Source organism: Sinocyclocheilus grahami, unplaced genomic scaffold (assembly GCF_001515645.1).
Source record: "Sinocyclocheilus grahami isolate Dianchi unplaced genomic scaffold, SAMN03320097.WGS_v1.1 scaffold2008.1, whole genome shotgun sequence".
Classification (NCBI taxonomy): domain Eukaryota; kingdom Metazoa; phylum Chordata; class Actinopteri; order Cypriniformes; family Cyprinidae; genus Sinocyclocheilus; species Sinocyclocheilus grahami.
The window spans coordinates 87966-115637 of NW_015507187.1; the positions used below are offsets into that span (position 1 = coordinate 87966).

General features: G+C 42.0%; 1 protein-coding gene and 1 pseudogene across 1 annotated transcript; both read left to right on the forward strand.

The window, feature by feature from the left end:
* The first annotated feature begins 9875 nt into the window (after nt 1-9875).
* On the forward strand, nt 9876-15860 carry LOC107573689 (uncharacterized; annotated as a pseudogene).
* Nucleotides 15861-16575: 715 nt separating this feature from the next.
* LOC107573690 (uncharacterized) lies at nt 16576-20658 on the forward strand. The gene is made up of 7 exons (XM_016260138.1): nt 16576-16947; nt 17089-17279; nt 17354-17690; nt 17931-18555; nt 18762-18950; nt 19291-19757; nt 19894-20658. Exons 1-7 carry the CDS (start codon nt 16576-16578, stop codon nt 20656-20658), a joined length of 2946 nt encoding a protein of 981 aa, XP_016115624.1.
* The last annotated feature ends 7014 nt before the right edge of the window (nt 20659-27672 follow it).

Genomic DNA, 27672 nt, shown 5'->3' on the forward strand with positions numbered 1-27672 from the left:
AAGATTTGAGATGGGTCTGTAATTTGCCAGTTCACTAGGATCTAGTTGTGGTTTCTTAATAAGAGGCTTAATAACTGCCAGCTTGAATGGTTTTGGGACGTGATAAAGACAACGACGAGTTAATAATATTGAAGCTAATAGTTAATAATATTGAATAATATTGACGAGTCTATATTATTGAATAATATAGAAGCGGTTCTTCTGCTACAGGTAACAACTCTTTCAGTAATTTAGTGGGTACAGGATCTAACAGGCATGTTGTTGGTTTAGATGCAGTGATAAGTTTATTTAGCTCTTCCTGTCCTATAGCTGTAAAGCACTGCAGTTTATCTTTTGGTGCGATTAATGAAGCTGAAGCATTATACGCTGTAGAATCTACATTTGCTATTGTATTTCTGATGAAGAAATTCATAAAGTCATTACTATTAAACTGTGAGGGAATATTTAGAAGGAAATGGTCAGTAACATCATCACTTTGAGGTACGATATCTATATCAGTAACATAAATTCCATGCAATATAATTAAATCTAGCGAATGATTAAAACGATGATTGGGCCCGGTGACGTTTTGCTTGACTCCAAAAGAGTTTATTAGGTCAGTAAACGCAAGTCCTAATGCATCATTTGTATTATCAACGTGAATGTTAAAATCTCCGACAATTAGCTCTTTATCAACAGTAACCAATAGTCTGAGAAGAAATCTGCTAATTCTTTTAGGAAATCTGTATACGGCCCTGGTGGTCTATACACAGTAGCCAGAGCAAGAGATACGATAGATTTCGTTTGCATATGAGAAACACACGGAGTAGAGGTGGTGGGAGAGTTAGCTGCGCACTGTATACTTACCCCGGACTTGTGAGCGTCAGCCCAGGATGTTCTCTCCGCTCTCTCAGCTGGGCCTGCTTCTCCACCAGGTCACAGATCTGCTTCTCCATGGCCTCCAGGTCGAGCTGCACCGAATGCAGCTCAAACGTGTCCTCACCTGCACTGAAAGGTAGACACACATCCGCCATTAAAGCAAGTAACAGTGAGTAAAACAATGGTAATGTGTGTGAATAGAAATAAAACTATTGATAATAAGGCGCTCTGATTGTTTTTGTTGTAGAATACAATCGGTGATATATTCACACGATATAGAAACGAAAATTATGTTACATAAAATTGATTTTAAGATAAAAAATAGACGATAAAGAATTAACTTGACGGAGCTCAAACTCAAAACACATAGCAGCAACAAACAGGATATTATTATATCCTTAATATATAGCTGTTCTCGCGTCCAGTTTGGTTTTCTTTTATGTTTGCATGTCTTACTATCAGCCATGATTATTCTACTCTTCTAATTAAAAGGCTGTTTATATGCATATTGCCAAAATTTTATTCGTCGCTTAGTCGCAGAAAAAAAAATTCCACATGAAGTGGCGAAAGCACGCAGTCCGTGACGGACAAATCGTTAACGGCTGTACTATGGTACTGGTCTATGTGGTAATATAGTAGGCCTACATCGGGCAGGACATCCATATGCTCTCCTAACATTCATCGACCTCAAATATGGCTTATCATCTGAAAAATGTATGTAGTAGCAACTTTACATGGCAGCTCAATCTAATGTTAGCCTAGAAAAAAGTGCGCTGTTAATGTGTTTGTGCAGAGTGTGGAAGCTGAACAATAGCGCGCTTGGGCTACTGCATGACAGATGGAGGCGCCGGTGCGATCATTTGCTCTTAAAATACTTTGTCATTTTTTGGTCATATAGATAAGAGTAATGCATCTTTTGTATCTGTAAAGACTCTACGTTTATTCGTGTGCACTCAGAATAACAACGAAACGTTGCGCTTTTGTTAAATAATGAAAGCAAACAGGATGCGCCGTCTCGGACTCTGTGAACTTGAGCGTGTCATTTCGAAACTCCGTGTATGCTTGACTTATTACAGACATGAAAAATATATGTATAGAGAGTGAAACTTTTAAATGAAAAAATAAAAATTTCAAATAGAAAACAAAAATTCTCAGATTATGTAATCCGTATGAAACATGCATACTGCGGAGATGACTAGTCAGTGTCGCCAACTTCATCTCTTAAACAGAAAGCAGTAGTGTAACAATAAATTATTCAAATGTCAATGCAGTGTACTTGCTGTTTTTCCCTAACACATTCATAATTATTATATTTGCCGGTGCGCTGTGGCAAGCCTTTTTTGCGTGCACTTGAGCGCTTATTAGGCTATGTAGGCAATTAAAGGCTCATTATTATGATTTATATGGTTTATTGATAAAAGTGCGACTAATAGTCGACTAATGCTTAAAAATTAATGACTACTAGTTGACCAGAAAAATCTTTAGTCGAGGGCAGCCCTAATGCATATTGACTAATTGTTTACGAGAAGCATAAGAGGCTGACAATTAGCTGAATATATAGCCTACTTGTTTAAAGGAGTGAGGCCTGTTTTCTTTCTCAGATCTGTTAGGGATCGTAAAGAGAAACAAGTGATAGTTGAATTAAAGGATAAGAAAGGAGGGAGTTTGAATAAAGCTGAAGAGATAAATGGATACGTAAGAGACCATTTCAAAAACTTTTTCGGTGAGAGGGAGGTAGTAGTAGAGAAAAGTGAAATGTTTGTTAATTTTGTGTATAAAGTTGTTCCAGAGGGATTAAGGGTTAATTGGTGAAGTTGAGGGTGTAAGTCAGAAAATTGGGCGTACGGTTGTTTCAACGCAAAACTTGGAATTTATCAATATGGACGTGAGCGGTGGCTACGATCAAATCTCATGTCAGAGCTTGTGTACGCAAGTTTTGACATAGGGTGAAGGTCCGTGTATGCTTTACCCTTTTGATAACTGAAATGAATGATGACAAATAGAAAGATTACGTTTTTTTTCATTTAGTATAACACATGTAAAAATGAATTTCGATGCGATTTCTTATTTTCATTACATGAGAAGAGTAGTTATTTTCTATTAAATAGGCTTATTTATATGATCATTTAATTGTTTGAAATTGCAAAGTGACCGGGTGCTTTGGTGTAAAAAAAAATTACTTTCAGGACATTTTAGGCAACTTCTGAGATAATTTACGACAATTAAAATGCACGATTAAAAGTAAAACATTTTAACTACAATAATCAATATAATTACAAACAATGGGTAAGTTTACCTATTTGCAAGGTGATAGGTTATATGCTAATTCTGTCACCTATTTAAACAACATGTTTTGACTGTCATCAAACATCGGCAATGGCAGATCTGGATCTGTTAGAGGACCTTTATGTGCCCCTAAGACGCGAGAGGGTTTTTCTGGACCACAGGGATCTTTTTATGGAGGGGGATGAGTGGCTTCTAAGTCGCTTTCGTCTCCCAAGGCATCTCCTTGTACAATTGTGCCACGATCTGGAACCTCAGTTAAGGAAAGAAACCCAGCGTTCACATGCCATTCCTGTGCCTGTGATGGTGCTCTCAACTTTGGGGTTTTTGGCCACCGGAACCGCTACTGTACACTCTGCAGAAAGTTTGCGACATCATCCTTGCTTGTGGGGTTTTTATACAACCAAAGTGTATATTTAAAAAAAAAGCAACAACAATACTTTGTGTAAAAAATAGGGATACAATAGTTTTTTTTTTAATAATTGCGGTGATATTTACAAAATATAAATATGCAATAAATGTCCAATAAAAAAAGAATATCCAAACCTCAGCTGGTGTTCGGTTCACTACGCCACCGTTATTTCTCTCCAAACTGCATTTTTTTCGGCTTCCTTTCACTCCGCTTTTCAAGCTGCCGAACAATACAAGTTGGTTGGATTGAACTTGCGAGGTTAAAGTTTCAATTTCTACATCAGAAAAATTCCTCTTTTTGGCCGGATTACATTTCTCCATGTTGCTAAATCTAGGGGCGAGGCATCACACCCTGCTGCTATTTTACTCAACAGTAGCAAAATCAGAGTTTTTGATGCCAAACAAGGCATTTGCCTTCTTAATCTGTTCTCCATTCCCACAGTATGTTTCCCTTTTGAAACCACCACCCAAATTACTCTTCTACCTTCCTTTACAAATCCTTCCAGCCCTTCCACATAGAGTACTAGGTTCCTTGTGATTTTCGGGCCTCCCCACCTCTCCCACCACGTAGTCACTAACTTCCAGAATGTAACTGCCCCTGGACAGGACCAAAAGGTATGCTCTACTGTTTCATCCTGACCACAGCCAACTGGGCACTTTGGTGACTTTCCTGAGCCATGCCTGTATAGCCTCTCTCTCACAGGCAACTGACCCAGCGCTACCAACCAGTTTAAATACTTATAAACCCTGCCAAATAAGTAGGCTGCAACATGGCCCAACCCACTCTATATGGCGGCACAACTTTCTCTGCCCTCACCACTAGTTCGTCCCTCAATCTACTGTACAGCTGCCTATGCTGAAGGATCAAAAATGGCTCCAAACACCATGGTTTCCCCACTACGAAATCTGCCACCCTCTGATAGTAGGCCGGCCTATTTGTTGACCATGGCATTGTTCCCCTCCATGAACTAATAGATCTCAATGGAAAAGCCAATCAAAACTGGGCCAAAAACCTTGCTTTGTGCACTGCCTCCTGAGTTGCTAATTGGGCAGCAGAAGAAAAGAAGATCGCATCCATTTTAAAGGGGATACAAGGAACTCCCCTCCCTCCCTCCTTCACATGGCAGTACATCTGTGTCCTCGACACCATTTCAGTACTGTTCTTCCAAAGGAAAGAAAAAAACAGCCTCTCCAACCTCCTACCATACCAAAAAGGTACTGGAAAAATATATGCCAAATAATTCAAACTTGGAAGAAGGTCTGCCCTCACCACTTCCAGCCTACCCCACATTGATAGCCCCCTTAATTTCCACAAAGCAATCCTTGCTTGCGCTGCTTTGAACCTAGCCTCCCAGTTCTCCTGAGCGCTATTCTTTCTGAAAAAACAAATTCCTAGGATCTTCAACCCTTCTGCACAAAAGTTATAACCACCTGGTACTACTGTTCTTTGTGCCCACTGGCCTGCAAACATAGCTGAAGACTTACCCACGTTTACACGTGCACCCGAGGCCTCGCAAATGCCTTTAAGGATTTTGCATGCTGCCTCAAAATCCTTATCTGAGGTCAGGAACAATGTCATATCATCTGCATATGCAGTCACCTTTGCACACGTACCCCTGCCTCCAGGTAAATGCATGCCCGTCAACGAATCAGCCGCCCTCAAAGCTGCCATCAGGGGCTCTAGAGACAGAACATAAAGCAGAGGCGACAAAGGGCACCCCTGTCGAACCCCTTCCAACTGCTCCACCCTCCCTGAACAATATCCATGTATCCCTATCCTGCTTGAAACCTTGCTATACAGCAGCTTTACCCATGACCTGAAGACTGGGCCAAACCCCATGGGCACCAGGATGCTCATTATAAAAGCATGACTCACCATGTCGAAAGCTTTCTCCTGGTCCAGACTCAAAATCGCCAGGGGGAGCTGCTGCTATTCCGCCCAGTACAAAATGCCTCTGACTAACGCTAGGTTTAAACCACCTGACCTACCAGGCACTACGCAAGTTTGGTCTGACTGCACTACTACCCCTATCACCTTCTTAAGTCGCTCTGTTATCACCTTGGCCAATACCTTGTAATCAGTTGTTAACAAGGTTATTGGCCTCCAGTTTGTTAGCTCTTCCTTTTGGCCTTTCTTATGTATCAGTGTAACCAAGCCCGTCCTCATTGTCAATGGTAGCTCTCCTCTTTCTATACTTTCCTGATACACACAGACTAGCTCAGAACCTATCCAGGGCAAAACTGTCCTATAAAACTCTGCTGGAAGGCCGTCATACCCAGGGGCCATGCCCCATTTGAGTGAAGATATTGCAGAGCTTACTTCCTGCAGTGTCAAGGGGCCTTCTAATGCTTCCCTCTCCTCCTCTTCCAGAGTTTTTTCTAATGCATCCATGTACTTGTCTGTAGAGCAACCTGTAGAACTTCTACAACTAAATAACTCCCTGTAAAAGCCCTCAGCAACTTACAACATTCCCTCTACAGTTGTTTCCACCCCTCCATCCTTCCTCAAACGCTCTATAAAACCACGCTGTTGCTGGCCCCGCACGGTGGAAAAGAAAAACCTTGTTGGCCTTTCGTCTAAAAGGCACTTTTGTGCACCTGTCTACAACAAAAAGGACTTAGCTTCATTCCAGTAAAAATCCTTCATCACGCCCTGAAGGTACCTGGCCCTAGCCCACCCACCCGTTGTCCCCAACGCACTCTCTGCCCATAGTGATTGAAGCTCCTCCGACCACCTACCTACTTTAGCCCGCCTGTACCTTGCCTTCTCTCTATCCCAACTACTACAGAAAAAGGCCACTCATTCTTTAAAACCTTCCCACCATGCGGCATGAGTTTCAAACAGACTCTGCAGGTTTTTCCACCCAGCCACCAAATTATAGAGAGCTACACTGAAGGTTCTATCCTTTAGAAAGGAGGTGTTAAATCTCCACACTCCCCTCCCTCGCTTCATGCCACCGACCTCCGCCCACACCCCCACTAAACAGTGATCTGAGCACCACATTGGCTGCTGTGTATAATTATGTACCCTCACATGTACCGGGAAAAATAAATAATCCAGCCTGGAAGCCTCCTGCTTGCTACTTCGCCATGTATAGGTGGGCTCTCGACCTCCTGCTCCCCGAAAGGAGTCTTGCAAAGAAAACCCAGCAGCCAAGAGTGCCAAATCGTTACCTGAATCATTATCAAGGGACATATTGAAATCCCCTCCCATAATTAGCAATCTGTTTGTATACAAGACTGGTGCCAGATTATCTAAAAACCCCATCCTATCCCCCAACTTACTTGGTACTTACACATTAACAAAACGAAAAGCCACCCCCCTCCACCTGGCGTCCACCACTATAACTCTTCCCGGAATCATCACATTAGCAGACTCAATTATAAATTCCCAGGAATAAAATAAAATGCCCACCCCATCCGCTTTAACATTCCCTACTCCCCAACAGGAAGGCCCCACCTCCCACCCTGCAGAAAAAACAGAAACATCTTCTTTTCCTTGTAAATGACATTCTTGTAAAAAACAAACATCAAAAGGCGACATCTTTAAAGAAAGATTAATTGTAGTCCTCCTCTGTAACATTTTAAGTCCCCTTGCATTTAACGTTGCCACCCTTAATCAATCCATAATATTTTCTTAGCGAAAAGGAGACTTCTTCATTCACCATTCCAAAATTCACATACTCCCCTTCCCCAAGCTCTCCTTCCCCCTACCTCTCCCAACTGATACTTCAACCCATCCCTCCCCTTCTCCCCTTCCCCCTTCCTCTTCAAACCCTTTGCCCCCTTCCCCCACATTCTTACTCAAAATAGATTTAACCTTTCTCAAGACCCCTTTATTTTCCATTTTCCCCTTTACCCCTTCGTCCTCTGAGCACTTCACCTCAATATCCATCTCACCTCCCTCTTACCCCCAGTCTCGTATGGTTCCCCCGCTCTTGAGTCTTGAATCTGCTGCATTTCCGCTCCCTTTCTCCAGTCCCATCCTCGAAAGGCCACCCATGTCGACCTTCAGCATGTCTTCTTGCCGCTGGCCCCCGGTGCTTGACGGCTCTGCTTCCTCCTGTTCTGTCTCCTCATAGATACCACAAAGTACCTCTGCCACGTCTATTTCAGACCACACTTGTGATGGCGCCATCTGATGCTCCTCTTCATCACCTTCTCTTCGTTCTGGCCCATCTCCATCTCTTGTTTCCTCAGCTTGCTCCCTCAAATCTTTTCTGGGGTTTACACCCGAGTGCCCCGACTTCTGACCATCTCCTTCCTCTGACACATTCGTCAGCAGACTTTCAAAAGCTGTTTGCAAATCCTGTCCTTCTTTAAAGAGGCTGGCATAAGATCTCTGCCTACTTGGGCATGCCCGGTACAAATGATCCTTTCCCCCACATAGGCTGCAGGTCTTTGGCTCTGGACAGTCTGTGGCCACGTGCTCCATCGATCCACAAAAACGGCACTGCTGGCCAGCACAATCTGCCTTTACGTGCCCTTGAGGAAGACAAAAAATTAAAGAAGCTGAAATTCCAAAGACTTCTCTTAATAGTCCAGTCACCACAAAGTCACGTCCAAATCTTAATTTCACCTCCGCATCTGAATCCGCTTTGACTTGTAGCCTGACAGTGTTCTTTAGCCGCACCATCATGGTCAACAATGCCATCTCTTCTCTCGGAGCATCCATCTGAATAAGATGTACACTTGATCTTAGCCAAAAGGCAGAGAAGCGATGCTGTTATGACTCAGTGGGGAGGAAGCCGGAAATGACGACACCCCCGTCTGCAACGTCACCGAGCCTCGGCCCGATCGTCCTGACGATGGCTCTGCAGCTATGGAAAGCACTGCATCGCTCATAACTCCCAAATGGTTTGTCTCAGAGCCACGTGCCTTATGTCATCAGAATCCTTGGCTCAAGCTGAACGAGAGACAGGTTTCAGATTGGCTCGTCGCTCCGACGAAATTTTTGGCTATTTTGGATTTAGTCGAAAACCTACTTTTGCAAACTAGCGCCAGGTATTTGGCCTAGTCCAACCCAAAGCAGCGCAGAAATATTCTCTGGAGTCTGACTGTCAATAATCATCCAAAAAAAGGAAATTTCTATTCACCTTGGTGAGGGAACCTCAAAATGTATCAAGGTCATGTGGCCAAAGTTGTTACAGTAGCTATAACTCCAGAAAGAAATTAGATCACTTCACCCAAATCGGCACACCTATGCACGGGCTCAGTCTGTGGTCAGGTGAAAAAGGGCGCTGCGACTGGCCACTTGGTGGCACTGTAAGATGAAAAAAAATTAAATAAAAAAAGGACAACCAAACAAACATGAAAACATGTGAGATGAGAATTTTGACCTAAATCGCCTACCAGGGGCTGTTTTTTCAAGAGCGTAAGTGACTTTTTTCACACACACAACACATACCCAACATATGACAGAACTCCTCTTTTCTGAACAACTCTCTGGATCATGGAGTACCCAAAAAGGAAGAAGAAAACAAAAAAGTGAGAGAAGACCCATATGCTTTGTTTAACCAGTTAATTCAGGAGAGAGCGCGAACGCAGTCCCCCACTACCATAAATTATGCAGTCAAAACGGGCGCTGTGCAATGGCCGCTGTAGACTTTAGACAATTTGGCCTTCCGATTGGTCGACAGTCTAAAGTGTCTATAGTTGCCGAAGACTCTAGGCCAATCGGAAGGGAGAACGGTGTTCGGTTTCGACCAATCGGGTCACTCTGGACATTACGCTAGCGCTCCTGTAAAAAGCTTGTCCGTCATCCAGAGTTTGTTAGGTAAGTTATTATAATATTCACGCAAAGTTAGTTTTTTTTGCACAAAGTTAGAAATATGAAAGCTTTTCTATAGTATTGCGTCGCGCCCTCGCCGCTCGTGTCCGGTGAACACACTGAAATTTCAGAAAAACTTTTTCCCCATTACAATCAGCAATGTGCTAATAAATAAACACATACTCATTTATATACAAATATATTTATGATGATGGCGATTATTAGTAGCTGTTGTTGTTGTTATGAGAATTTAGGTGGGAAATATGCTTAATTGTCATAGACCATATATATCGTTGTCTAAAGTAATGTAACATTACACATATAATGACATAAAAAAATAAAGGCCATTAATGAAGATGAGTGAAAATGTATTGAACACATTAAACTGAAATGTATTTAATGCTTGCTTGTACATGATGTTCAATTTCCCCCACTGTATAACTGCTAACTTCATCATGAGCTCCTGTATTTGCCATGGTAAGACTAATTTTTCCCTGTGTGTGTGTATCATTATGATGATTATAAGAGACTGTTTCCTACAGGTGTGTTAGACATGGATCCATTGATTCCCACCTTGCGCATTTTAGACACAAGTGTGCCACCAAATAGGCAACAATGCCTTCTTAAGGCTTCAAAGGAGGCCAAGGGTCTGGCATCTCGCAACACATGCTATGACAGGAACACAGTCCAGGATAAAAAGACAGCTTGTGAGGAAGGTAATATTTCGTTGATATGTTTCCACTGCAGCATAGACTTATCATTAAAAAAAGTCATTACAATTTCTATGTATGTCTTCAGCCAAAAAGAGATGTCAGCCCATTACCTCAACTCCATCAGAGGTGCAGCACCTTGGCCAGCTCAATCTAACCTTTGGCAAATACAATGGCCAAAGTTTTAAATGGCTGGTGGAGAATGACGTTGGCTACGTTAAGTAGTAAGTATGTTGCACTAAACAGAATTAACATTTTTATAACTTGTTTTTCCACAAACTAATTATCTTATGTGATATTTTAGTCTCCTTGATCTGCACATAAAAGAACGCCGCCATTCTGAAAGAAAAGCTAGCCCTGACGAGTGGGTGAAGGATCTCCTGCTTAAGTATGTGCAGCTGTTTCCACAGGTCTCCTGCCACCTCGAGATCAACGCAGACAAGGCCATTTATGGGCAGGGCCGCTTCAGGTCGTTCACGTTCCTGGAGATGTGGCAGTGGTACAGCCTGCACAAGACTCTTCAGGCTGACCCGAAAGCCAGGACCGATCACGAGAGGAAAATGGCACAGGAGGCACACTGCTCTGTGCGGCAGTGGCTGGTGATCAAGGAGGAGGACATCACCGCCAAGTCACCGAAGCGCTTCAGGCGGTACATTCTTGACAAAGAGGTAGGGTTTTTTTTTTTTTTATAAAGGTGCCTTTAATAAAAATCAAGCCACAACATTTAATGCAAACTTCACCCACCTGTACATCACAGAAACCTCCACAGGGCAGGGACCCTCCTGCATCAGGGTCCAAAGTTGATGGCGGCTGGGCAGATGACGCTCTGCTGGTGGAAGCTCTCATCTCCTTTGAAAGACAAGGTTTATCACTTTAATAATGTCTTGAATTATTCATGCTATCACGGCATGAACCTTGTATTAATGCATAGTCTGTCTCAAATAAGCCAACAAAAAACACTGTTTGCTGATGATGACGACAACTGTCCTCATATAGCAGCTGGGGAAGCCAGGGTTAGAAAAAAGTCTCCAGAAAAAGAGACCCATCCAGATCCTCTACAGAAGCCAGCCACAGACTGTGTTTCACCGTCTGCTGTAAGTCCCTAGTTTGTACATTACAATTACCTGTTACATCCCCCTGAATCCAGGTGGGGGAGCATAAATGAGGTTGGGTATTTTTTTACCTTATTTGTATATTTGTATAGTTGTATTTTGTATTTTGTATAGTTGTATTTTGTATTTAATCTGTATTTATGTTATCTGTATGCACCCAAGGGTCTGAGAGTAACGCAATTTCAATTCTCTGTGTGTATGTGCTGTACATGTGGAAGAATTGACAATAAAGCAGACTTGACTTGAAAAGTATGCTTGGGTAAATGAAAAAGGTTTTCACTAATACACTTATGTTTAAGGCTCCTGCATCAGCTCCTGACGTCAAACCTGGGAGGACATCTGATGTGACTGCTGCAGCACCTCAGCTATGCCTGGGCACTGCGACGTCAGTAGCAGACTCAGCACATCCTGAGGTAACTGTCTAAGTACTCAGTGGTTGTTAGATAAGGCAACTGTTTAGGTGTTTGTTACATAAGGTTTTGTCTCTGTTATACTAACTACCAGGTGACACTTGAAGGTTGCCACAAAATGTGGGAGTCTGGTCCTAATGGGCTCCCCAGCGCAGAGATAACGTGGCTAAAGGACGATGCTGAAAGGGGACTTTTCCAGAGGGCAATGTCTTATAAAGACAAGCACGGCAGCACGAGGTGGAGGAAAGTCCTGAAGGACGACAGAATGTGGTTTAACCCTCCTGAATTTCCTGGAGTGGTGGAAGGGAAAGTCCCCTCAGCACACTCCTTTTTTCATAGCTCCGTTTTTTTCTGAAGACTAGTCGGAGTGTGGCGTTACAGTCTTCAGTGCCCAAGGTCTGACTGCCCGGCACGTTCCAGTCAGAAGGCCTTTCTCTATCGTTGTGGGTATTCGAAAACTGTCAGGCAGATCTGCCACATGTCTGGCTGGTACTCCATGCTGACAGATGTCCTGGCATGCAACGCTTGCAGAAAGGCTGCAAAGGTGTCAGAGGAACACGCCATCGCTCGGTTCCTCTCATGGGATGCGTGCATCCTTGACCAGCTCAGTCCAGCTCACAGAGGTGTGTTCCCTGCTGTCTTGACGTTACGGTGAGTCTCTGCATGATTTCACAATGATTTGATTTCTGATATATTCTGCAAAAAAAAACTAAGAGATTTACAGGCATCTTTCTGCTTTAATTTTAGGCGTGGCGTGGACAAGCAGGTGATCCGCCTGATGAGGGATCGCACCGAGGGCAACACCATGGCCAAGGTGTGGAGGCAGGTCCTGGAGAGCCACTGCGAGGAGTACCTGCAAAGAAAGGACTTGTATACCACCCTCCTCAGCCAGTACAAACAACCTGGGAAGATCACACGTAAGTCAGATTTAACTGTTTTCTTAAGCGTTTAGGCAAAGACTAAGTAGCATATGACTGCAGATTTCCATCTGACTTAAGCACAGCAGGAGCCCTCACTGTAATAGGAACAAATCTCCCCTCCATTCACTCTAAGTTTTTTTTTTGTTTTTCACCACCAATATTGAAGTCTGCGTCTGTGTGTCTGTTTTCTCTGCTTTTAGGGAATTTTGGCCAACAATTCCAGCAACCACCAGCAAGGAGAGAGCTGCCATGTCCAAAGCTGCTGAGAAAGGCCTTTCTCATTGCAGAGGCAGATAACATCGAGGACTATTATTATGTCACACAGATTATGTCCACTTTCGGTAAAGTCCTCAAGTACGACTCAACCAAAAAGGTAAATTTAACAGTCTTACAAATGAAAAAAAAAACGAACAAAAGTCTGATTGTAAATATACAGGATTATTGTCCATATTTGCATCATGGGGGATTTTAATAATTAATAAATAGTAATAATAACTATTATGGTAATAACAGAACCTGGGGCCAGATGTTCAAAATCTTTAATCAAAATTATTTGGGAATCCCATGTTTTGCTATCCAGGATCAGGTAACCCATTTTATAGCTGTGCAGGTTTTTCAAAGGAAAATTGTATTGGATCACCCTGATCCAGATACACCCTTTTTCAGATTTCCAAATCTGGATTACTAGTGCTCTACAGAGTTTAGAGGGGCTGTGATGGAAAAAAGAAAAATGAGATTGGGAAAAGAAAAAACAACAAAAACAAAGTTTGCATTAAATATAATATTTTTTTTTGATATTGACAGCTGTTTAGGGATATATTACATGTCACAAATGTTGTATTTTTAAGACCAGTTTTAAAGTTTTATTAGATTTTTGTTCCTGAAATTCACCCTTCTGTGCTGGGATCAGATTAATCCAGGTTTTTTTGGATTTTTTGAAACCTTTTTGAAAAACACAAACTGAGGATTTAATCCAGATCAAAATTTTGTGATCTAATCCGGATTCAGAATCTTTTTTTCTTTTCAGCAACCCATTTTCAAGATTTGATCCAATCCGATGGCTAAAATCCAATCAGATTACTTTTGAACAACTGGCCCCTGAAGAAACTAATAAGCCAACACTGTGAAAAAAACAATGACTGAATGAAAAATTATGATATAAATGTTTGAATCTCTACGTTTTGTATTCGTTATTAGATTTGCAAGAAACTTTCCGGGGACGGAAAGGGCACGGCGGAATGGTGCACCAACGTGGCCAACGAGCTGGGCCAGATCCTAACGTCGGTGCTGACCTGTGAGGAGTCGCTGGACAAAATGCAGCCAATGGCTGAAGGCCTCATGGAGAGGTACAGGAGAGCTGACGAGTCACCTCCCGAGCTCATGTACGTGGATCTTCTGTGGAACAACTCTTCAGTGAGTGGACAGACAGGGGTATGCTGGTACGGCTCGACATCTTTCATTGGATCCATCGATTTGATGTGGCCCTACGGACGGATCACCATCCAAAGTATGCCCTGTTTAAGTCTGCCCTCTCCGCTGCGGTTTTTGCCTACAACAAGGACGACGTGGCTCTTCTGGTACAGGTGATACACGCCGGTCACCCAACGAGCTATGCTTCCCTGACTGACAGCCAGATCATCGAACTGCATGTCAGCAAGTCAGACCTCAGCCATCATGTCAGGAGGATCACAGTTGGTTCCCAGGAAACCTGTGCACGTGTCCAGAGTGCCATTGACATCATCAAGGGAGCAGCTGGGATGGATGAGAACCAGGTGCATTTGTTCAAGGACACTGCGGCCATCGACCACGTCTGGGAGAACCAACAGAAGCACCTCGAATGCATCCAGGATCCACCGGGGAGAAACATGTACACCATTACAAAGTACATGACCCGTAACAGTGTGCGTCTTCCGCGATACAGCACGGTGAGAGGGAGCAACAGCCTGGAAGGCTTTCACTCTTTTTTGCCCAACATGATCCCTGGGCCCCACTGTGCTGCGGTCCCCTTCCAGGTGTATCTCCTGGCTGGCATTGGACGCTGGAACTCTGACAGGGAGTCAGCAAGCGTCAAAGGCCAAAAAGGGAGAAAGCACATGGTGTACGTGTCTCCTCTGGTACATTGGCTGAATCAAAGGTGTCAGGAACTGTTTGGGGAGGTGGAGGAGGCAAACTACAGGCCTCCAGTTCCTGCTGGTGATGAGCGGATAGGTTTGGAGTATCTGTTCTCTCAGTCATCAGACCCTTTCAGTGCTCCTGACCATTACGCTCAGACCAGAGAGACACTTCGAGTTGGTGAGGATGAAGATGATGAGGTTTCTGCTGCAGTGGCAGAGGAGGAAGAGGAGGAGGAGGAGGAGGATGTGGGATACAACTCTGACAGTGGGGGTGACAGTCTGACTCCTCTAAGAAACCGTCTGTGCCTGACTGACCAGGTAGCGGCTGTGGAGTTTGATCCCTGTGTGGAGGATGTGTGTGGTCCGAATCATCTCCCTGGGTACCAACACATCGAGGATCTGTGCAAAGTCCTTGTTGAGATCGCCTTGGAGGAGGGAAAGCTTGCGATAAGTCACTCGACCAGACAGAGGGTCATCAGCGCCTGGAACAACCTTGACTTCCACGATCGCAGCATCCAGCAGTTCGACAGCCTTTACTCAGCACGCTGGGGCAATGCTCTGTTCGGCCAAACATGCGGAGAACCGTCTGAGGCGTCTTTGGTGCAAAAGCTGAAGTTCAGTAAGCGTTACTCGGCCGCCCACTTAGTTGACTCCAGAAAGAACCGTCTGATGTACTGCCTAATTAAACAGCAGAAAGTGACTGTAGATGACGCTGAACTCAGCAAACTCGGCATTCCGATCCTAAAAATTAATTCAAAGTGTGTCAGCGAGTTCATCAGGAGGCGGGAGTCCTTGTCAGCCACAAATGTGACGGATCGAGGTTTGGCTGTCCTCCGTCGTCATCAGAGTGTTTCTAGTACCAGCCAGCCCCCAGCGATTGAGCTTCCTGACGAAAGACCACACACCAGCCGACTTACAGTGCAGTATCAGGCCACTGCATCTTTGGCAGGGACCAGAAAGCTTAAACAAAGACTCCCACATCTCTTATCTGTGCCCCGCTCCTCTCACTCAGCTGTTATCTGCACCAGTCCAGACCACACGCACGTACACACCCATTCAGCTGATGGCTGCACCCCTAACAGGACCTCCTGCCGTTTCCCTGCCGCAGGCATCCATTCCGCCACCGTTGCCAGCCAGATCGACGTTCTACAAAAGGAAAAAAGCAGAGCGCATTGGCACGGGACATCCGGCCACAGTAAAAGTGTACATCTGTGCAATGTGTGGGCAACCCACTCAAGGCCACAAAAAGTACACAAAAAAGAGCTACCGTGAAAGTTCAAAGTTCAAAATCATCCACGTCCAAAGGCCTTGCTGGACAGACTTTTGAGAATTTTGCAGACTTTAAAAAAGCAGTGGACATTCTCCTCAAAGAAGTCCTCATCCACACCTTCAAAGAAGTCCTCATCCACAGCATCATCAGCAGCCACAGCATCATCCGCAGCCTCATCCACACCTTCAAAGAAGTCCTCATCCACAGCATCATCAGCAGCAGCAGCATCATCCGCAGCCTCATCCACACCTTCAAAGAAGTCCTCATCCACACCTTCAAAGAAGTCCTCATCCACAGCATCATCAGCAGCCACAGCATCATCTGCAGCCTCATCCACACCTTCAAAGAGGTCCTCATCCACAGCATCATCAGCAGCCACAGCATCATCCGCAGCCTCATCCACACCTTCAAAGAAGTCCTCATCCACACCTTCAAAGAAGTCCTCATCCACACCTTCAAATAAATCCTCATCCACAGCATCATCAGCAGCCACAGCGTCATCCGCAGCCACATGCACACCTTCAAACAAGTCCTCATCCACACCTTCATCAAAGAAGTCCTCATCCACAGCCTTTACTCATGTTTTCCCAGTAGAACCATCACAGAGTGACTCCCCAGTGAGTAATATTTACATACACAAATGTATTAAACATAAATGCTAAAAGTTGGAGTGATATTACACATGTATTGTTATGTAATTATGTTTTCTGTTTTGACATGTTTCAGGTCAAGCTGGAGGGCTGGGTGCGACTGTGGGAAAATCCCAACGGCATTCCACCAGCTGATCTCTCCTGGGTGAAGGACGACACCGAGCGAGGACTCTTTGGCCCTATTCAGGTGTATCGCGACAATGCTGCGGTATTGAAGAGGTGGCGTGTAATAAAATCAGACCGCATGTGGTTTTACCCTCCAGAACCTCCAGGCTACATCAGTGGTAGTGTGCCAACTCCACATCTCTTCTTTTGGGGTCGCATCTTTGTGTGGCGGCCCGTTGGAGTTTGGAAATTCTCACTGAAGTGTCCTCGAGGAGAAGAATGTGTGGGTCAAGGAAAAAATGTGTACCTCTACAAATCAGGCTACCACACCAAGGTATTACATATTATTTATTAGATTAGTTAATATTACAGTTGGTATACAACAATGAAATGATTTATTAGTATGTAAATACACCTACAGATCAAATAAAACAATGCACTGTGGGTTTAAATTTTTTTTTTTAATATATTGCAGGTTCGTCACATTTGTGACGTTTCCAGCTGGTACTGTATAATAACAGAGGTCCTGTGCTGCGGCCCGTGTACAAAAGCAGCCAGGGGTGGCGGCAGTGGCAAGGTGGGCAGGTGGTTGGCGTGGGATTCCACCATTCTGTGTCAACTTAGTGAGGCTCACCAAGCCATGTTCCCTGCTATTCTGACAGACAAGTGAGTACACTAAACATTGGTGTAAAAATAACATGCCTTGAATTAGTTGGCATATTAATAATCACACTTTACAGGCGTGGTGTGGACAAGAACATGGTGCAGCTTCTGAGGGACCGGACTGAAGGGAACACCATGGTCAAAGTGTGGAGACAAATCCAGGAGAATCATGTTGAGGAGTATCTCCACAGGAAAGACCTGTACACCACAGTCCTCATGACTCTCGTGAAGCCTGGGGGAATCGTTTCGGCCTTAGGACACACGTTTGAGGCTCCACCTCCTCAAAGAGAGCTTCCCTCTGCTCGCCTGCTTCGTCATGCCTTCCTGCTGGCAGAAGCCAACAATGTACAGGACTACAGGAACCAGATTCTCTCCACTTTTGGCACAGTGCTAAAAATGGACTCCACTAAAAAGGTACATACAGCAATACGAAACGTATAAAACATGGTTTAGAATTTTTTTTTCATTATTTACTCACCGTCACGTTGGTCCAAACCATTGTGACTGTTTTTCCTCTGTTAAACACAATGACAGCTACAGAAAGAGTTTTCATTTTTGGTCTGTTCCTTTAATACGTATGTACACTGTTTTGAATGCAAATGTATGTACACTTCATAGTGTGAAGTGTACATCTCAGTCTCTCACATCTTGCAGGTGGTGAAGAAGCTGTCTGGAGAGGGTAAAGGCACAGCAGAGTGGTTCACCAGCATAGGCAATGAGCATTCACAGATTGTCTCATTTGTTCTTACCTGTGAAGAGTCCACCGAGTGTCTGAAGCCCATGTGTCAGGGAGTAATGGACCGCTTCCACCAGGCCAATCAACCTGTGCCCAAGATCTTGTACGTTGACCGCGGGTGTTGTCGTGCACAAGGCCCGACCGCTGTGGAGAGCTTGTTCCAGACGTGGGTGGAGAATGGCTTGGTGGTGCGTTTGGACATTTTCCACTGGATACATCGCTTTGATGCAGCCATTCGCACAGACAGCCACTCCAAGTATGCTGTGTTCAAGTCTGCCCTAGCAGGAGCGGTGCTGGCCTACAACCGCGCAGACTTGGAGCTGCTCATCAAGGCTGTCAGAGCAAAGGACCCGACAGCTTTTGACACGGTGACTGATGAAGACATGGTGCGACTTTATGTATCCAGGGAACAGCTGAAGCACCATGTTCGCAGAGTCACACTTGGGGCTCAGGAGACCTTCTGGCTCATCCAGATAGCCATAGATGAGCTCAAAGGTCCTGCTGGGCTAGACCAAAGTGGAGTCAGCCTCTACAAGTCGCCAGGTAAATAATTTGATGAAAACATACAAGAAAAGCATATGCAGAACATAGAAACTATATGATCTACATTTATTGTTTCACTATATACTGTGCTGTTAGTGTATATTATAAATAAACAGTAGGCTATATAACTGTATATCTATTTATCATGTACTGTTGACACATGCATACTATCTCGTGTTTAAATATTTATTGTGATTTCTTTACAGAAGCAATAGACGGTGTGTGGGACGGCCAGCAAAGACACCTTGAGTGCATTCAGGATCCTCCAGAGATGAGCATGTACAGAGTGTCTCATAGCACCAACATCAACGGGGTGGACGTTCCTTATTACAAGTGTCTCTGTGGAAGCAACAGCCTGGAAGGTTTCCACAAAGTTCTACCTCACATGATACCAGGTACAAGTTAAACAAACGCGCAACATGTTTTCAGACATTCAGTCCTTACCTTCATACGATGCACACCAATTGTATCTTTGAAGACCACACTGTAGCAGCCGTCCACCCATACCCTGCTTACGGTCAGATTATCTGCTCTGTCTTTCATATATACCTGGTGTACTTACCTGCTCACTAGTTCTCTATCTGTGCCTGCCGAACTGCATCATACTCACCTGACATACTCGCCTGCTGTGCCATCCGTCGTGCTTTTTGTGGTGTAGTTCCTTTATATCCTGCTGCAAATAAACACTGCTTTGGGTCATGTCATGATTTTAATGCCCTTTTCTGTCATTCCAAGGTCCCCACTGTGCTGCACGTCCCTATCAGATTTACCTGATTAGTGGAATCGCTCGTTGGAACTCGGACCGCAGTTCTGAAGCTGTGTTTGGTGGCAAAGGGAGAAATCTCAGATCCTACTCTGCACCTCTGATTGAGCGCCTCAACACCCGCTGCCAGCAGCTGTTTGGAGAAACTGTGGAGGAGAATTTCCGCGCCCCTGCTGCTGTGACATCAAATGAGCTGCTTGGTTTGGAGTACCTCTTCAGCCAAAGCACAGGTGAATCTGGTGCCTTCTCCCTCAGTGACCTCTCAAAGGACGGACCCAGTCCAGAGGAGGAGGTGGTTCAGCCTGACCAGCCTGACCCCGATGAGGACGATGAGGCCTACCAGAGCGACCCAGAGGCAGAGCAGTACAGGGTGACTGCTGACCCGGCCTACATAACCCTTACCATGGAAGAAACCACCACTGCTCACCCTCTGGCCTTTGTGAGTCATTTTCTGTTCACCTGAATGCACCACTAGTATTTATTCAGTCTTTTTAGTCTGAGTGTTGACTGATTTTAAAACGAAGCCAATTGATGCAAACATTTTAGCTTAACGTGATTGTTATACTTTCCAACAGGAGGATGCCTGTAGCCCCAACCCGCTGCCTGGATTCCAGCAGCTGGAAAACTTCTGCTCTCTGCTGGTGAAGATTGGCCTGACTGCGAATAAGCTGAGCCTGACGACGGAGCACAGGAACAGGCTCATCGCCGCATGGCACGCTGTCGAGGAACATGACAAGCAACCACAGAAGTTTCATCAACTGTACAGAACACACTGGGGTAACACATTGTATTGCCGCACAAAGAGGGACGATCTTGCTGATGCTGCTGTGATTCAACGAGTCAAGATCTTAAAAGAACGATCAGACATGGTGATGCCAGCTCCAAAAAACCCGTCCCAGGCAAAACACCCTGAATCTCCACTGACGTCTGACTTACCCCAGCAGAAAACTCCAGCCATGTCTACCATCTTCAGACCTCTACCTAGAATAACTTCATCCACTGCTCCTACACAAGTTATTCCGGCCACGTCCACAAATGCCACACCTGTGTCTTCCAGCCAGACTGACACGTCACAGAGTGCTGACACCCCTTCGGTCTGGTCTAGAGCAACAATATACAAACGAAAAAACACAGTAATTCTTACTCAAGTTGGAGCAAAGCTTTCACATGTTCACCACTTGCCCATTTGCACACTTTGCCACCAACCCACTCAGGGACACAAAAAATATAAAAAGAAGACTTTTTGTCCCATGAAAATGATGTGGACCTCCAAAGGATTTGACAACAGAGTGTACACCAGCTATGAACACTTTACCACAGTTGTGGACTCACAAGAGTGAACTTTGTCTTGCTGTTCTAAAGTTCAACTAGGACCACTGTTGTGTCGTTTTTATTTTTAGAGTTACATTTCATGTAACTACAGTTTATATTGAATATTGTTTATTCTAGTTATTTTGTGCATCAGTCAAATATTTCGTTTAAACATAATATAGTTTTATATACATATATATATATATATATATATATATATATATATATATATATATATATATTACACTGAATATTTTTTATATATTTTTTTATAGACGTTTATATTGAATATTGTTTTTGTACTTTATTTTAATTCATTCAAGTTTTATTCTATTTCATGTACCTAATACTTCGTCATGTAACTAAATATTGTTCTGAATATTGTTTGAATTGCTCTATATATTTCATGCACATACTTTATATTTGATGTAACTATAATAATTTATATTTGATGTAACTAGTTTATATTGAATATTGTTTACATTGTTTTATATATATATATATATATATATATATATATATATATATATATATTTTATTACATATAACGTCATGTAACTAAATATTGTTCTGAATATTGTTTGAATTGCTCTATATATTTCATGCACATACTTTATATTGGATGTAACTATAATAATTTATATTTTATGTAACTAGTTTATATTGAATATTGTTTACATTGTTTTATATATATTTTATTACATGTAACATTTTATATTTCATGTAACTGTAAATAAATTCAGAACTTATAGCATTAAAGGAATCTGTCACATATTTTACATATAATTGTCTTGGAAAAGACAGCTTTTTAATAATTTTCACTTAAGATAATGGTTAATACATTACCTTAAATAATGAACAACACCAAAAGTAAAACAAAACTGTACTTTCATGTATGAAATTGGGATGCATTATAAAACACTGAAAATACATAAAAACAAAAGTATTACAACTATATACTGTAACAAAATATAGTCAGTGCAAGAATAACATACATTACATTTACATTATATTAAATAGTCATTTTAAATAAAGCACGGGACAACAATATGATGTCAAAATGTTTCTTTTTCAGTTTTCATGATGAATAGAACACTTGATTGATTATACTGATAATCATAGACATCAGACTAACAACAACTGTCAAGCACATTGAGTTCAAATCTCTTACATTTACATGAAATCAATAAACATATCAAAATAAAAATTAACAATAAATATAGAATGAATATAAACAATATAATACAAACACATTATGAACAAACACATTTAATCAAAAAATCACTCTCCAACCATGTGCAAACTGACACAAAACTGACTTGCTAATACCCATATACACCTGAAACAAATAAATCAAATATGTCAAAAAATCTGTAGATACACATCCAATCACGTTACAGATCAATTGCACTACAGTCCGGCGCATCCCCCTCGCAAGGAATCAGCACAACTGGAGTGCAATGGCTGAGCCATAAATAAAAAGAAAAGAAAACTCAAAAATGACTGATGGCAACGAGGTAACTGATCGTCTATTTACACGCCGCTTAACTTTAATTTAAGTTGTTTTTCTACAACTAGAGGTCTGCACAGGCTATAAACTGAAGCCTGAACCCGACCCGTACCCGAGATCGTCTGACCCAGCCCGACCCGACCCGAGCAGCACAGTTCAATTTAGAGCCCGAACCCGAAATCTTTTTTTTTGCCCACAACGAATAGCCAATTTTTTAAAAAATGCTGTATTTCACGATTGCATGCAACGGTCAGTAAACAAATACATGTAAAGAAACAGAATCATTCAGGCTCGGCCAGTTCACAAGGTTAAAGAAAAAACACTTACCAGTTATGAAAGTTTATGAACATCAGGTGCCTCGGTCACATAAATTCTGCCGAGTTTTTGAATGGTTGTATAATTCTTCCATCGTGCAAATTATAGTAATTTTCATCAGTTAAGGCTCGTTAGCATTCGGCCTGCTTTAAATCAGACACAGAGATGCAGTGTGGTAAGATTGCATTTATTTGAATTAATTAATTATATCATTTATTTGAATTAGCGAGAGAGAGAGAGAGGGAGGGATGAAAGTTGCGTGTGAGAACCTGCGTCTGAGCGCCTCTCTCTACAAGCAATGAGGCTTAGTTACTTCAAAAACAGCGATTTTACCCCCTCATTGCAGAGAAATATAAAGTTGCGAGTCAGTAGCCTGTCGAAGCTATTTTACTAATAAAAGTTTCCGTGCTGTGTTGTCGTTGTCGTGTGCACTAATGTGTGTGCGTGCGTCTATGAAAGCAGCGTAGCCTAGGCTACTGCATGTAGTTTTAGTTTAGCTATAAACCCGAGCCCCACCCGAACCAGAAGCTATTCATTAAACATTAACCCGAACCCGACCCGAAACCCAAAAGTATTTCGGGACCCGTCGGGCTCGGGTCGGGTAGCAGACCTCTAATCTGCGAGGGCAGACCTCCGTGGGAGCCGAGACAGAACCCTCATTGCTTGCTCTGCTATTCGTCACACAGACATGAGAGATATGTACGCACCCACATCACAGCAAACAAAGCAGCAAGACTTTTCCTCACGTTCATCTCAGCTACTTCGTTTAGACAGAATTTACCTCAGATGAAGAAGACGCGCTGAGATGAATAAGCTTTGGATAACCTCAGAAAAAGAAGAACGCAGTTGGTTGATCAAGCGGACATCATTTACATGAGTAAATCTTTTTTTATGAACCTACTTGCATTAGTTATCACATAACTTGTACACATTTTACTAATTAAACTTTTTCCAAACTATATTGTATTTCCTGTGTAGCGAATCAGCTCATGGGGAAATATGAATAATTAATCATAACTAGTTATAATTAATTATAAATATTTAGATCCGCTGTAGATATTTACTTGACCTCTCAGGGTCAATTGTCTGTCAATTCTAAGAACGTTAATTTCCTGGTTAAGGGAAATAACTTTCTTACTGTACAGCTCTACACAGAGCTTGTAGCATAAATCTGCATGATAAGGGACTCCAGTTATGAGCAAACAATGAACAACGTCAAGTGTGATACAAGTAAGGCTTTATTAACTGCATAAACACTTAAACTAGTCTTAACATATTACATAAACACTTAAACTGATCTAACATACACATAAACACTTAATACACACACACATACACATACAGTTGGTATAGGAAAGGGTTAAAGCTTAACTCAGTAAAGAGGAGGGAGAATAAGAATATGAAGTTATGGAACCATTTGCATATTCTGCAGATCTACACCTGAAGGAAACCTCAGATTCTTAGTTCAAACACACCTTTGTAAAAAGGTGCAAATGATACATAATGTATCAATTAATAAGACTAAGTTTGAATACTTGCACGTCTCATCTGTCTGAAAGAAAGGCTTGATGCAGGTCAAGGTTCAAGTTGATCTTTGCTGAAGTTGGTTGATGAAAAAGAACCAGTTTGCGTCAGAGAATCTTGGTGAATGGAAAAGTCAAGGCCGAAGGCCTGGCACAAAACTTAGGGTTTCCTGGAGCGTTGCAGCTCACATTTTCATCTTTTCAGAATACAACAAAACCACCGACTCTGGGCGGGTCCCTGGTGTGGGGCCTTTAAGTTCGGAGAAGATTCCCGCCTCTCAAGATGGGCTTGTCCAATGAGAAAGGCCGGAATCCCAAGTGGGAGTTTTGAGATACTGGGGAGTTTTATGACTCTTTGTGTGGAAGCATGGTAATTTGCATATGGAACTTGAATCAAAATTACTAAAGATTCTCAGGACACTAATATATTGCCTATGTACCAACATATAATAAACACTCTCATTTAGATCATCAGAAGACTAATTCATAGATACTAAACATGGTAGGATTATACAGTATATATGTAAGATGACATGAATGAGTGTTTCAATCATAAGCCAGCATAAAACAGTATAAAATCTCAAAGACAACATACACGATGATCTGAAGGGTATGTGTGTTCATTCAAAGAAAGGTTTTCCTATGAATTAATTAGAAAAGAGTCCATTTCTACTGTGCACTGTGTCTCTTCCTTATGAAATAGGCAGTGATTTTCCCTGCTCACATTCCATTAGGTCGTAAATGTATCTGGTGTCAGGGTTGCCGCAGACATCCTGGCATCCAGTCTATTGGGTGAGGGGACTGTGACGATTTGTTAATCTAATGAATAACTGATTTGTTAAATCAAATGAAAAATTGTGTGTTTGATTGGTCCAGACGCTACACCTGACTAAATGTAAATTTAAATTCCTGCTGTGGTGTAAATGTTTTGAATGTGTTATACCCGGTCATCAGTGTTTCGCGATCATCTGAGGTGTAGATGTATCAAGTAAGCTGTAAATATCACTTATAAGTGACCCATCGACGACATATACGCGAGTCCATTCTTATCAGTAATGCAATTTATTATCAGCTATGCATCTTCTGGCAATTGTTATAACAACTGTTCAATTTTCGTTGAGGACTGTGGCTGCATCACCGGCATAATTGCACAAGAAAGGCACGCGAGTGTCGTTCAGTTTTGAGTTTGCTGGAAAATCATACTGAGTAAGTGCACAGTATAGTGTATAGTAATTGTACTTTTATTATGCCTAATGCAATTATATTTTAACACTATCAGCCACAAATAATGTTTCTTTGTTATTGGCATTCTGTTTTCTCATCAAGCAGGACTATGCATATACTAAGGTACTGTGAAAAATAAATGCAAATTATTGTTTATAAAATTATTTTAGGACTGTGAATACATACTCTCGCGTTCACCTGCATCTCACACAGGATGGGGTCTCATTCAGTTTTCCATAGAGTTCAATAGAAAATCTTATAGAGTATGTGCATTCACTATTTTACAGATGTTACTTTCATTTGATTTATTTACTTTATGGTAAAATATGTGTGCTATGTGGTAATTCGGTTATTTTTCTATAAATTAGTACTAGTATCAGTGACCATCACAATAATGTTAATAGTGTAGTTTATCATGGAAAACAGAGACTGATGTTGACATGTTCCACAGACTCTGAGATTCCTGCCAGCACAGGAACCTGGACCACAGCTAAGACCATGTGATGCACACACTCCCATGAGTCTCTTCATATGTTTTTTTTTTTTCTTCAGAGCACATAAACATTATACACTTTGGAAATGCCAGGTATGTGATGTTCATTTATATATTTCAACATGACATACACTACCAGTCAAAAGTTTTCGAACAGTAAGATTTTTAATGTTTTTGTAAATAATCCTCTTCTGCTCACCAAGCCTGCATTTATTTGATCCAAAATACGGCAAAAGCAGTAATATTGTGAAATATTTTTACTATTTAAAATAACTGCTTTCTATTTGAATATATTTTTAAATGTAATTTATTCCTGTGATCAAAGCTAAATTTCAGCATCATTACTCCAGTCTTACTCCAAGTGTAACAATATACACTATACCATTCAAAAGTCAGTATATATATATATTTAAACTTTTATTTAGCAGAAAAGTGATGATAAAGATCTATTCATCAAAGAAACCTGAAAAATTATACTCAGCTGTTTTCAACATCATAATAATAATAATAATAATACATGTTTTTTGATCAGCAAATCAGAATATTAGAATGATTTCTGAAGGATCATGTGACTGGAGTAATGATGCTAAAAATTCAGCTTTGATTGTTCCTAATAAACTGTTTAACTGCACTCGCAAGTGATTCTCAAGTTATTTTGTGTGATAAACATTTATTTTGTCCTCAGATTCTTTCTTGTTACTCTTCCCTCTCAATCACACACCTGACTGAAAGGCTCATTATGCAGCTCATTATGTGGGCATTTGTCTTCTCAGTTGTGAATCACACTAATATTCATGATCATCCACGCCTCCTCGCACATGCCCTTTCGAAAAAAAAAGTGTCTTCGAAAATTTAAATCAATATATTGTTTTCTGTGAACGAGTAAACAAGATGATTTTCACATCATTTTGAAGCAAAAACTCTAGGCTCAAACAAATGTTATGTATGTGTTTTAGTCAAGTGATTTAAAAATTAGAGTTTTTCACTAACCATGCATAAACGTTGCTTTCTCAAAAACACAATCACGTACATACATGCTGTTTACATATTATTGTAGCCCAGTTTATGCTGAATACAGTGTTTTCAGACTTTAGCCATTTAAATGTTTATAAGCAACTGAAAAACGCACAAAGGTCAGGGCATGTCAAAACTTCTCCAGGGCCCCAAAACACCCCCGGACCCCAGATGGTTAAACAAATACAATCTTTTCTAAAAACAAAACAATATAAACCATTGTGTTTCACTTGTTTTAAAAGTCCATATCTTTGATATGTTTTAAAAGGTGTGAGCGTTCCAAAAGTGAAATACAAATTCGAATTAGAAAGCAAGCATCATATTCTGTGCAATAAAACCCAATTCCATTCGATAAAACACAATAAAAACACCAATTAAATGGGTCTTATTATGCCTTTTCACTTTTTCAACTTTAGTTAGTCTGTAATGTTGCTGTTTGAGCATAAAAAAGATCTGCAAAGTTACAAAGCTCAAAGTCCACTTCAAAAGGATATATTTTATTTAACAGAAATCACTTTTTAAAAACTACAACGAACGACTCGTTTGGACTACAACGCATATTTTAATACCGATGAATGGGATGAGACCTGATTGAGCTGCACTAGAGAAGGCAACAAGTGTTATCACAATGTCGAGAGACACGCTAGCTTTTCCAAGACAGACGAACTTAGAGTGGTTACAATCATTTAAATTGCGCACACACTGGCCCAGCTAACCAATCACAGCACACACTGGCCCAGCTAACCATACACAACACACACTGGCCCAGCTAACCATACACAACACACACTGGCCCAGCTAACCATACACAACACACACTGGCCCAGCTAACCATACACAACACACACTGGCCCAGCTAACCATACACAACACACACTGGCCCAGCTAACCATACACAACACACACTGGCCCAGCTAACCATACACAACACACACTGGCCCAGCTAACCATACACAACACACAC

Excerpts from the sequence above, each read along its gene's own strand:
- LOC107573690 (XM_016260138.1), top strand. The coding sequence starts at position 16,576 with ATGTTTCAGGTCAAGCTGGAGGGCTGGGTGCGACTGTGGGAAAATCCC. Across the intron at positions 16,948-17,088 it reads AATCAGGCTACCACACCAAG|GTTCGTCACATTTGTGACGT; the intron begins GTATTACATATT and ends AATATATTGCAG. Across the intron at positions 18,951-19,290 it reads TCTACCTCACATGATACCAG|GTCCCCACTGTGCTGCACGT; the intron begins GTACAAGTTAAA and ends TGTCATTCCAAG.